This window comes from Aquila chrysaetos, chromosome 10, assembly GCF_900496995.4.
Source record: "Aquila chrysaetos chrysaetos chromosome 10, bAquChr1.4, whole genome shotgun sequence".
NCBI lineage: Eukaryota > Metazoa > Chordata > Aves > Accipitriformes > Accipitridae > Aquila > Aquila chrysaetos.
Window position 1 is genome coordinate 42696613 of NC_044013.1, and position 12893 is coordinate 42709505.

The 12893-nt window shown below is 42.9% G+C and overlaps 2 protein-coding genes across 7 annotated transcripts in view; one reads left to right on the forward strand and one right to left on the reverse strand.

Moving 5' to 3' along the window:
* Positions 1 to 1512, reverse strand: part of LYRM9 (LYR motif containing 9) — a 44726-nt gene extending 43214 nt beyond the window's left edge. For 2 of the 3 annotated variants that reach the window (XM_030027588.2, XM_030027589.2), the window contains exon 1: positions 1241 to 1512. The gene's annotated coding sequence lies outside the window, so the exon portion shown is untranslated. The remainder of the gene's footprint in view (positions 1 to 1240) is intronic. The other variant, XM_030027587.2, reaches the window with a different exon arrangement.
* Positions 1513 to 2255: 743 nt separating this feature from the next.
* The window catches only part of NLK (nemo like kinase), a 68003-nt gene continuing 57365 nt past the window's right edge, over positions 2256 to 12893 (forward strand). For 2 of the 4 annotated variants that reach the window (XM_030027569.2, XM_030027567.2), the window contains exon 1: positions 2774 to 4075. In XM_030027569.2, coding sequence (XP_029883429.1) covers positions 3618 to 4075 — 458 coding nt within the window. In that variant the 5' untranslated portion in view covers positions 2774 to 3617. Of the gene's footprint in view, positions 2323 to 2773; positions 4076 to 12893 lie in introns of those variants that run through there. The other 2 variants (XM_030027568.2, XM_030027570.2) reach the window with 2 other exon arrangements.

The following is a 12893-nucleotide window of genomic DNA, read 5'->3' on the forward strand; positions in this document are numbered from 1 at the left end:
AATTCCTGCAAGACTTTCCTTGTTTACATTCTCAAAGAGCAGACAAAAAGTATCCAAAACCCATTCTTAAAAAGATTTTGCACTCAAGTTTTAGGAATTGCAACAGGCTTTGACATTTACAGTCTCCTTTACCCCCTGCTGTATAGAAGCCCAATGATGTTGTTCAGTTTTTAGCCACACATACAGAAAACACAGACCACAGTACTTGATACTGTACCATCAGGGATTTGTTGGTAAAACTTCAGCAACGCAGTGGTACTATTATAGATCTGCTAGTCTTCTTTCCTCCCGGTTCAGACAGGAACCAGATATAGAAAAGGAAAGTCTGTCAGCTCACTTGTAACAGGGGCACGTACAAATTCACTGCCAGTCATTTATTTCCTTTGGAACTGCTCACCCAATTTAATCATATCAAGGAACCTCTTTATCACTATCACAGTTAATTTAACTCTACTACCATCATGGGTAAGGCTCTGATAACCAGGAGTTTTTCTGAAGTAAAACTATTAATCAGATATGATTAATATTCACACAAGAAAATGGAAAGTGTTAAAACTGTCAAATTTTTATTAATCTCTGTTTTAAGGAACGCTTATGCTTGAAAGAACCACACTGCGTTTCCCAAGCATGCAGATTAATGGCATAAGTGAACTAAAACAACAAACGACAAAAAATATTTTGCTCCTAGGTTAACACGTACTTCACATGTGAAACATAACTTCCCAGCCTGTTAATGAGCATGCTGCAGCAAGCCTCAGAAAAACAGACTTAAGAGGGGAATTGGCTACAGTATCTGCTACCAGCTATCTACTGAAAAGACCTAAAACCTCTGATTACTTTGTTTTTCCCTCTTGATCTAAGGGAAGAAGGAAACTCATCTTCTAGTGTGACATCGTGCTTCTCACTTGCTTCTGGAGCCTAGAGACAAGGCTCAGGCCCTCAGTGCCAGCATGCTGTACTTTCTCCAGTCTCAAGTTGCTTCAAGGCTTTAAGGTAAAGCCTTCAAGTATTCAAATTGAAGGAAAAAAAAACCAAAAAAACCAACCAAACAAAAACCCAACCAAACCCCCCCAAAACAGAAAAACGCCGAAAACCACGGCCAACCCCCTCCCCTCAAAAAAAGCCGCAAACAAAAACCCCTCACACATCTCGAGGCCAGCCACCGCCTTTAAAGCACATTCGCCTTTCCGTTAGCTGAGTTAGGCAAGCTTCTTTTATGAAAGACAGCTTTAGTAATCACCTTCCTCTGGAGAGCGGGGCCAAGGCAAAAATATCTACCTCAGGAAACCGAGCTCCTCTTCCCCTGCTCGGCCCTGGGCGGGAAGGAGAGCGGGCTCACCCCGGGGCCAGCACAGCCCCGAGGGCCCCACCGCCGCCCCCGGGGAGGATGGCCAGAGGGCCCCGGGAGAAGCACGCCAGCGGCCGGGCACAGGGACCCGGCTCGGCTCGGCCCTCACCCCGGCTGCCGCTCCGCTTCCCGCCGCCACCCCTCAGCGCCCGCAGTGACCTCCGCGCCCCGCCGCGTCCTTATCTCACCCCGCCCCGGGAGCGCCATTGGCCCCTCCCGCCGCTCATCAGCCGGCTCCCCGCCTCCCATTGGCCAGCTGCCCACCCGCAGACGGGCGCCCCGGCGACTTCCTCGTCCGTCACCCGGCGCCTCGCGCCGCGATTTGAAGAGCAACGGCTCCTTTAACGCCCATCGCCCCTGATCACTCGTGAGGAGAGCTGTCAATCACGCGGCCGCCTTGCCTGCGAGCACTATTGGCCCAGTAACCCCTTTTCGGGCTTTCTTTTCTCCTCATTGGCTAATTGGGTCGGATAGGGGGCTGCGATTGGGCAAAAAGCAGGCCTCGGGGGCGGGACTCGTCTCAGGGGGAGAGTCAATTGGTCAGTAGGCTGGAGCGGCCCCGTGTGATTGGCAGGAAAGGTGAAGAAGGCGGGGCCAGCCGAGGTGAGGGTTGTATGAGGTGAGGGAATCTCGCGGGGTCTCGCTAGCTCTGGGCGCGGAGGCGCGCGGTGATTGGGCGGCGGGGGTCAAGGGGGCGGGACTGAGTCAGGGAGTCTCTACAGCGGCCGAGTCCTATGGGCCGGCCGAGCTGGGTCCCGCTCGTTGATTGGGTGGGGGCGGCTCTCGCGGAGCCTGGTGGGCCGGGTCCGATTGGCTGCGGGCGGGTGTCGGGCGCGCGCGCCCCGCATGGGGGCGGGCGGGGTGGGGGGGGGGGGGGTGTGGAGTTTGGGGGGGGGGGGGGGGCCGGCGGGGGGAGGGCAGGCCGGGTGCGCGTGCCCGCTGTGCGCTCCGCGCTGGGGCTTCTCCGTGAGGAGGTGAGTGGCGGCGGCTGAGAGGAGGCGGGGCGGCGGAGGGAGGAGAGAGAGGGGGAGGGGGCGGGGAGGAGAGGGGGGAGAGGGGCTGCGGGGGGGGGAGAGCCCGAGCCCCCCCTCCTCCTCCTCCTCCTCCTCCTCCTCCTCCCCCCCCCTTCCCTCCTCCTCCTCACCACCTCAGCCTGCCGCACGCACGCACGCAGCGGAGACCCCCTCCCCCCACCCGGCCCCGGTTCCTTCCCCGCCCCGCCCCGCCCCGCCCCACCGGAGGGGGGGGCTGCAGCCGCCGGCGCCCCCCCGCAGAGGCGCTGCCCGCCGCCGGCGCCGGGTCAGGCTGTCAGGCCGCCGCCGCCGTCGCCGCCGCCGCCGTCGTCGTCGTCCCTCCTCGCCGCCCCCATCGCATCCTCCCCCCTTCGCCCCTCTTTATCCCCCGGCCCCGCGCTCGCCCCTGTCATCCATTTGTCACTTCCCCCCCCCCTCCCGTTCCCCCCCCGCCGCCGCCTCTTCTCCCTCTCGCTCCGCCGTTGTTTTCTTTCCTGCCCCGTCCCTTTTCTCTTCCTCCGTCTATTTTTGTCTTCTCTTCATCCCCTTTTGCCCTCCCCCCCCCCCCGCTCCCTGCCCTCGCCCTCCTCTCCTCGCCCCTGCCGTCCCTCTTCACTTTTTCTGGGTGCTTGTGTGTGTTTCAGGCCTTCAAGGAAAAGTTGCAAACTCCCGAGTTTTTTGGGGTTTGGTTTTTTTTTTTTTTGCTATATTTGAGGGAGCAGGTGCCTGAAAGGAGGGAGCTATGTAGGAGGTGCCTGGGCGCTCAGGGAGGTTTCGAGGAGATAAATGGAGAGGATGTGGGAATGGAAGGGGTAGACTCGTCAGTCCTCTCAGGGTATTCCAGGGAAGAGACTCCAGATCCTCCTTCTGGAGGGAAGGGGGATTGATCGCTGTATTTCTTTTTTTTGTAAAAAAAAAAAAAAAAAAAAAAAAAAAAAAAAGAAAGAAAAAAAAAGGAAAAGTGAAGGAAAAAACCAAACAAAACCCAACCCAGTCGCCCAAGGATGGAGATTCAGTAGCCAACCACAGCTGGACTCTTGGGGGAAGAGGGTTCGTGCACTCTGGCTCACGCACACATGAAGAGATTCTCCAAATTGTTTGGCTTCGCAAAGAGATAAGGCCAGTCGAGCTCAATGTTTTTAAAGGTGGGCCGTGTATGATGAAACCCAACTTCTTTTAAAGTGTAGCAGATTTCATTTTTATGGCCAAATGACAGCTTGACCCAGTTGTTATCCAATCAAAGGGCATTTTTTTGAATGTCTCTTTGTGGCACAACAGCCAACGCAAAAATGATGGCGGCTTACAATGGCGGTACGTCTGCAGCAGCAGCAGGTCACCACCACCACCATCACCACCACCTTCCTCACCTCCCTCCTCCTCACCTCCATCACCACCACCACCCTCAACATCACTTGCATCCAGGCTCTGCAGCTGCGGTACATCCCGTACAGCAGCATGCCTCTTCGGCAGCCGCGGCCGCGGCAGCTGCGGCCGCAGCCGCGGCAATGTTAAACCCAGGGCAGCAGCAGCCATATTTCCCATCACCGGCACCGGGTCAGGCCCCTGGACCAGCTGCAGCAGCCCCAGCTCAGGTACAAGCTGCAGCAGCTGCTGCAGTTAAAGCGCACCATCATCAGCACTCACAACATCCACAACAGCAACTGGACATTGAGCCGGACAGACCTATTGGATATGGAGCCTTTGGTGTTGTCTGGTGAGTAAAGAAAAAAAAAAAACTGAACCGATTTTTCCTTTTCATTTCTTACCAGATCATAATTCATTCTTGGTTTTGTCATTTGAATCAGAATACAAGACAGCTGCTTACTACAAAATTTTTTACTGGTTCTTCTCCGTTCTTAGAAAGTTGGCTTCACTTGTTTGTGTTGGCAGAATGAGGTTTAGAGCGGTGAAGAGCAACCTCTGACTAACAGGCCACACCATCAGTCTCTTCTGAGACAAGTGCAACGTGTTTATATACCTTCTACGCATTTTGTTAGAATATGTATGTTGTGTAGCTGAGCTGCTCTTCCTAAAGTTTCAGGTTAACAAATGAGCATTAGAATGTATGTTTTGACCTGACTTAAGAGTTAGAAATTAAAAGCATATGAAAATGTCTTCCTTCTTCAGTCACCTGTCAAGATCTTTGTCTAGGAGACTGTTTGACCTGCGGTAGTATGCTGTACGCTACCTGAAACAGAATATCTGAACTTTGCTCTCCTCTCATAAATGTAAATGGGATTTTCTGTCTTACTGTAGTACTGCCTACAGTCCTTTTATTCCCCCAGCCGCTATTTCAGAGGGTTCTGTCAGTGGAGCATAATATCTTCTAATATATTTTGTGACCACCTTAATACAATGTAAGTAAGTAATTATTGCCCTTCAGGATCACCGGAGCAAAACTGGCATGATTTTTTTTTTTTTTTTTTAATAATAAATGGTTGTCAGTTTACCGTATTCTGAAATGTTTATTAGAAACATGAAAGATGCCTTGGTGGTGTTTTTCAGAGCAAGCGAGTTGCAGCACACTTCCTGTATCACAAATACAAAGTTTGAAGTGTGCAACTGTGTCGCATCCCTACAGAACTTTGCACAGCATTCAGTCGGCAAGGCTTTCTCTGTGGTACTTAAGGAGTTTTGCTTTAGCTACTGTCCCGTACTTGAATTTTTCTGAGATGGAAGTATTATGTGATTGGGGTTGCAGTCTGTACCAGCATACAGTGGCAAAGTGCTTTTGCAGGACAGGCCTCAGAAGAGGAAGACATGTTATTCCTTCGTCCCAGCCCTTAAAGTTGGTCACTCATAAACAGACTAGTGTTTGTAATAAAATCATGTTTTCCAAGTAGGCTGAACAAGCTGCACAAATAAGCGTAGGTTAATGTTACAGCTGATCTTGTGTCCCTTAATTCAGAAGGCCTAGGGAGTTAATTTAAATGCTAAGTTTTCAAAGTCAGAGGAGTGCTGTTGTACACTTAGCACTGCTGTGTTCTTGTTGTGGTACAGTATAAAAAAATTGATATCAAAGAATGAAAACTGACAAGAAATCTGCTGTAAAAATTTGTCTAAAGATTATTTCCATCTGTTCGTATACTTTTCGATAAAGTGTGGAGTTTTTTTAACTTAATTGTTACAGGCTTGCTTAAATTTAGATTGTTATGTAAGACCAGACCTTCTTATCGTTTCTACAAGCATTTTGCTTACCTGTATGTATTTCTTAGGTCTTTATTTTCTCTGTTTTATATGCCAAAAAATAAGGTGCAGAGAGAGAATATTCAGTAGAATATTCATAATATTCAGTAGAATAAAAGGTCAAGCTTGCATATTTAAATATAATATCGTTAAGAATGTTGAGGGGAAAAAAAAGAAGTGTAGAAAGCAGAAGGATCTGCTCTTGACTGACATCAGGTAGAATGGTGCCAAAAGCGTCCACCCATCCTGCGACCCCTGACTGTGCAACTGCGTCCGCACAAGCAGGAATTGCCGCTAGCGGGACTAGGCTTGCAAAGTTGTAACTACAGCTTCGACTTCAAGATAACAACAGCTTAGGGAAAAAAAAAAAAGAAAAGAGGGAGGTTGTTGAATAAAAGAAAAGCAGAAGCTTGGAGGTCAGATCTCCTTTGGTAAAGCTGTAAGGCTACGCAGACTGAGAATGCAATTGGCTGAAATTCAGTTCCTCTTTGCTCACGTATATTTGAATTCAGTGGTCACTGATAGGCTCTTGGCATTTCATGTTAACTTCTGCAAGTGAATGCAGACTGAATTTAAGAGTCTGCAAGCAATAATTAAACAGAATTTTAGATTTCATTCAAAATGTGAAAGAATGCCTGTGTAATTTAATTTTAGCTATGTGAGATAATGCAACTGAACATAAACATTGGCTTGGATATTTATAGCTTAAGTTGACTTAGACATGAAAAATGTATACTTTGGTACAAGTGTAACGCAGAATTTTCAGTAATGTAAGGACTAAGCTAATTTTAAATAAGGATTCTGTCGCTTCTCTGTATCTCTTTCTGAGCATGTATTGGCACTAATAGATAACTGAAAAGTTCGTATCTGTACTTCTGAGGGAAATGGATGTTATTCTACAGACAGTTTGAGTATTTGAAGAAGTAGTCTTTCATCTTGCTACTCAGATGTGTCATTGCATTGTCTAGAAAGATACAACTTATCCTGCAGTTAAGTTCAGCTCGTCAAATAAGTAATCAGTAGTGTGTGGTATTGAGTTTCCCGTTAGCTGAGAGAGATTTTGACTTGGCAGTTGAATTAGCATTTGTCATTAGTTCATTTGTCTGGTACTTTATGATGTTTTGGGGTAGCTAATGTGCTGCTGGAGTTTTTCACTCATGAAGAGCCAAAGCATCGTGCTTCAGCATTTTCATTATTAACTCATGCATGCTTGTATTGCTGCCGCTAGTATTTGTATACACAAACTGTATCCTTGCTCATCTAGTCACCATTACGTTCTAAATCAACTATCCTTGGCATGTCATCTCCTTTGACTACATGTAGATTTTAAAGTGAACTTAACCCAAGCTGGCAAAGTAGAAAAGAATCTCTTCAACAATCGGCATTAAATTGCTATATTTATCCATTTTCTTTGTGCTTTAACATAAAGATGTACATATTAATGCAGTACCAAAGCTTGGCGTTTCTGAACTGTGACAAAAGGGGGGGCGGGGGGGAAGTTACTGAAGCAGGAAAAGATGTGTAGGTACCTTCCCTCAGGTTCTGCAGATTTACTTAAGTGCAGTCTAGTTTGGCAAATGGCCACGAACCAAGTTGCGTACCTAATTTGCTGAAAACAGAGCAATTTGCTCTTTGAGTATTCACTGTTAACACGTTCTTAAAGTGTTGAAAAAAACCTGGAATTTTGTTCAGCGACAAACTCTGTTTGTGCCCCGTGTTTCAAATTGTCTATCTGATTTTTGGAAGTCTTGTGTATATTCTAAGAATAAGGAGCTGTCCTTTGCAGAAGTGCTCCCTGTTTTGCTGGGGAGACATGCTACTGCCATCTGGTGGGGATTCTTAATAATAATAATAATAATAATAATAATAATAATAATAATAATCCATTGAACCTGCCAAGGCTCATAGGTTTTGGAGTGAGCGGTAAAGCCTTAACAGCTCTGCAAGAGGTGCTCGTGCTGTTTTCATGCAGTATTCCTAGACCAGTGAAGAGGAACTGCAACTTCTGTGAAGGTAGACAGGGAATAATTACTTTTGTTGCTGGTTCAAGCTGTTAACACTGCTGCTGAAATTTTATGAAAATGTCTTGTTGGTTGGGATATATCCACTCCCATGGGATAAGAAACTATTACTCTGTAAGGTGTGTGGGGATTGTATTTGTCTTATGTGTGTCTCTAATTCTGAAAAGTTATTGTCATTCATCAAAGATTGTGAAATCAAGCAATCTGTTTTATTATTATCAAAACTATGTTAAAAGGCATCTCTGTGGGAAATCTGTTTCAAATGACAGTAGAAAAAATTATATGAATTCTTTTTCTTTTTTTTTTTTAAAGTCCTGATTTACACAATTTTAAATTGCAGTGTGGTTTTTAATGTATTTGCTTCTCATACTTTTTATTCAGAAAGGCAAACAGCAATATAACATTCCAAATAGTTTGGATGTTGAAGTTGAGATAGGACATTATGTACAGGCTGCCATAACTTTTAAAGGCAGAAATAATTTAGCCTAAATCTACCACTCATTCCTGGTCTTCAAAGGCCTGAAATCACTAAAGTAATTGATAAATAAAAATCGAAAGAATATTGCATACAATTGATTGTTGTCTGGACCCTAGAACTATTTTAAGAGGGTTTTATCACTATACTGATACTAAGCACAGCGGTAGGAAAGACGTTTCCAGGATAAACCTATAATCTCCTAACGGTTACTTTAAAGGAACATGTCATGCTGAGCAAGTATGCAATACAGATAATTTGTTTTGGACAAAATTGCTAGAATGTATATTAGGGGAAAAAAAAAAAAGATGTTACAGCTTCAAAAAAGTATGAATAATGGCAGGATGAGTTCCCCTTCTGATGTCTGATATTGCTGTGAACCACGATGATGTTTTGCATAGTTGATGCAAATAATAATAATGCAAAAGTCCGGTCTGGTAAGCATGAAAAGTTTAGAAAAAGCTGAATTATGAAAATTTGTTTTATGAAACCCTTTAAGACTTTTGGTGTGAGAAGTTTTTTTTTTCTAAGCTAAAGCTGTTTGTATCATGATCTTTTTCCAGTCCCTCAAAACTCACCTGTTAGTGGAAGACAGTACTTGGAACATTAGGAAAATGCCCCATGTTAATTAGCATTTAGATGGACAATTGTTTGCTTTGCTTTAAGGTATTTAATCTGACATTTTGTATTAGTCTAAAATGACTTTTTTGTTATTGATCAAAAAAATACAAAAGGACTCTAAAGTTTATCATGGAGCTTTCACTGTGAATGAGGCTGAACATAAATGGAGAACTGTAAGCAGGAAGTGATGTCTCCAGTAGATGGAACAGAATATCCACCAGAATTGGATAAAGAGGCTCTGAAAAGAGTAATCCACGCCAATAATGTTATCTGGAGAGAAGATCCCTACAAAACATTCAAACTAAGCAAATCCAAGACAAATCCAAAGAGCCTTTTAAAGTACTGATATTACAGCTGGCTAAGGTGCAACAACAGTACTAATCAAGAATATAGTTCTGGGTTTTTCTTAAGAGTGGAAAACATCTGCAATGTGATATGTTGATTTTTGGTGTAGTGAAATTTGGTTTTAGTAATGGACAACAAAAATGTTTAAAATTAATAAATAAAATGGTCAGAAATAGTTTAAAAAAAAATCTTTCCAGGATATTCGGAGGACTTGGCTGTCTGTATTGACTGTTGTGTTTAGCATTGCTAATGATCTTCACTCATCAAGGTAAATTTGAAGCTTTTCTGTTCAAATGATGCATCTGCTTTGTCTACACAGACTGTCACAGAAAAACGTGAACAGAAATTTCCAGTTAGAAAAGATTACCACTGTTTAGTTCTTTCTAGTTCCAGTATGCAAACACTTTCCGTGAGAAGCTGCGATATAAATGTCATTACAATTGCCTGAATTCTTATGCATGACATTTTAAAAATAATGTCACCTTTCATTGTTCAGCTGGGTAGAGTCTCTTTACTACTGGTAGCCTGTCTTGAACGGGCTGTGGGTACTGGACAGAACCATTCCAGATGGACGCACTGCATTGAATACTGGCTTTTTTGGTTTTCCACTTCCTGTGTTATACTTCAGTGAGTTTTTCTGTTGTCTGGGGCATGTGATGCAGATAGGCAGTGATTTCCTAAGAAAGAGACTAAGTCGTTTTTATCCAGTTATTTCTTGGAGGAAACCATGAGGATGCCTAAGGCAAAAGAGGCAATACTGGCAATGGGCACATTACAGAGCAGAGTGTGTGTTGTGTTTCACACTTTACCATCACATTTTAAGGATCTGCAGGTGATTATCTTTAATAGCTATGTCAGTATTTTTTAAAGGATTGCTTTATCTAAATTGCATTCTGAGTGTATTTGTGAAAAAGTATAGTAGAACAATGACCTTATTCAGTTTTTTTATATGGGAAATTTTGCAAAGCTTGTATGTTTAAGTTGGGGTTTTTTTGTTTGTTTTTCCAAATTTCATGAAAAGAAAAATTCTGTTAACATTTAAATGACTATTCCCCAAATGTGCTGAATTAAATGAAATGGATATAGTAACTCCTTGCATTTAAATTAGACGTCGGGAATTAGGTGAAATTCTATCTAAGTAATATACTAGATTGTTCATTATTGTCTTGTAAGATGATGTAAGAAGGAAGGAATGTGGGTAGCATTTTTTTTCTCAAAGTTGAGCGAGGACCATTTTGGATAAATTAGTTCGCTGTAAGTTATGCCAAGGTCAGCATTTCACAGGTCACTTGAATTGCATGTTGTTTTGCAGCACCTGCAAATCTTGATGTTGTTTGTAGCCACGTGCAACTGTACTCTGATAATACAGTTAGATCATGGTAGCATTCAGTATTTTCTCTTTCCTCTGAAATCGGCAAATGTTACAGCAGAAGAGCTTGTGACTGGATCTACAATCTAATATTGATTTTTCAGAAGACCTATTTCAGGTGTTTCTTTTCCTCTCTCCCCTGCACATACTCTTTCACCTTTTTTTAAGAGAGTGTTTAAATTGTGGCTTTCACTAATCCGAAAACACAAATGCCTTTAGTGTTTATAAATGGGTGAAGGTGTAGGCATTCATACCAATTGTACATGATCAAACTGAGTAGTAAATAAAGGCAAGTAACAAGTGTGTGTGTGTTGTATGAGGCTGCTTGATGTCACTAGGCTGCTTGATTTCTTGGGGGAGCAATGGGATTGAGAAGGAAAATAGCTTTGGGCAGGTAAAGTAGAAGGAAGCCTTTGGGATATGTTTGAAGTGTTTTTTGATGACTTGCAATGGTTGTATCTGGGTCTCATGTATCTTTAATCCTCTGGAAAGTTCTGCCTTCTAGTCTGGAATATGTAACATTCAGCTTTTCATCTGAGAAAAGCTAGCTCAAAGTTGTATAGAGCTTACTTAAACTGAATTTGTGTTTATTAAAATGAACAGTAATATGTTAATGTAATTGGTAATGTTTTTTAAAATGGCATGTTAAAAAAAATCCACAAAGAACTGCAATTTAAGTGTAAGAAAATGAGAGAATTGAGAAACTGGCTTAGTCTGCAAAACTGAGCAGAGATGAATGAGTTTTATGGTGGAGGGAGGCGTTTTGGGGGAATAATACTGTATTTTATGTTAAGCTATTTCTGTAGGCTCCTGTATGTAAGTAGACCCATCTGTTCTATATTTGAGGGTTAGCTTTTGAAGTCCTGTTTGTCTGAGTTGTTTGTAAGCAAGTACTGAACAGTAGCTTTGCTACTAGACTTTGTGTACCAACGAGATCTAGCTCCTAGGTTTTTCTGTATGGAAGTTTTGGTTACTTGAGCACAGCGTGCCTTTGGTTTCTTAGTAAGAAAAGTTGCAGTGGGGCAGTCGAGTCCTCTTTTTACATAGAATGTGAAAAATTTTCCCCTCTCTGTTTTTGAAAGATTGAAATGGCACATAGGGAATGCTACAATCTTCTTGCATGATCTGGGGATAATTTAGTTGGGTGGAGTGTACAGCTGGGTTGCAACATTTAATCAGTTTGCATCTGTATTCTGCTTGGTCTAACAAAGGTTCTCCATGCTGACTATGTGATGGCCACCCCTATAACCGTTCTGGTGTTCACAATTGCTTGGTAACACTTGTATTCTCATACAGTACTTGGTATAAGGTATGCTGAAGCAATGTCAATTACTTGCTAGCAGGAAGAATATATTACAGGACTGTTCTAACTGGTCTGCATAGAATTTCAACTGAGATGAAGAAAAAATTATTTTTTTTCTACCTTTGTTGGTTATACCTTTGCTTGTTTAGATTTGTGTTAGTCTGATTTCTGTGCTTATTTCCTAACTCTGGAGATTTCCTGAGAATAGAACTGGCTACTTTGTTGAATTCGTTGAAAAAATGAAAGTCCTTGAAACAGAGAATAAGATGATACAGGGGCAATTTAGATTTTAAAATCCTTCTGGAATATGAGAAGTAGTGTAAAAAGTAGGATCTGTACTCAGAACAGCTTCTAGGGTTTACTGAAAACCCATTTATTTCTGGTCAAAAGAATTCAATAAAAAGCTCAGCTCAGTTACTGCAATTTCCTCTGTAACCTTTAGAATCTAAGAGTAAGCACTTGATTAAAGATTAAGTTATAAATATTATTACGAGAGCAATCTATCTGAAAATGTTTGGATTTTGTTTCTGAAATTCAAGTATGTAGTATGCCTGGTACTTACTTAATAGCTGATGTCCGTTTTAAATTTCTGTAATAGATTATTTAATGGCTGTGATCAATGACTATGTTCTCTATTGCTTAGTACCAGGTATTTACAATGATATAATTGCTTTCTGTAAACAAAATATAGTCTCAGTTTCCAAGCTGTAGCTTGGATTTATGCCAGTTTGAGTCTGTCCTAAATTACCTGTAAAGTTGGGAAATTCTTAAAGTGATAAATAATGTTTGTAGGTGATGCAGCTTTAGCATTGTTTACACTAGTAAACACACTCATTAGCACTGGTGTAAACTGTTGAGTTTGGAGTTGTAGAGATCTCCTCCCGCGTTACCAATTATGGCAATAACAGCGTATGGTGATGTGTGTGCTGGAGATGGATGGGAGCAGAAGCCTGTGGAGCTGAAGAGTGGGAGCTTCTAGGAGGAGAGACTTGGGATGAGGATGGGTTAACTGGAAATGCAGGATGGAGGAAATGGGAGAATCCCTGCTGCATGTGAAATGTCCCATTGGCTGGGGCCAGAACTGTGTCTCGCATCTGTCACTGGTTACATTTCTCCAAGATGACAGTTATCTTGTCTGGGTTGGAATAGTGCAGACTGGTTTTCGAACACAGAAAGAAGCTTTAATCCTCTCAAAGTTGTCTAATGTGGATG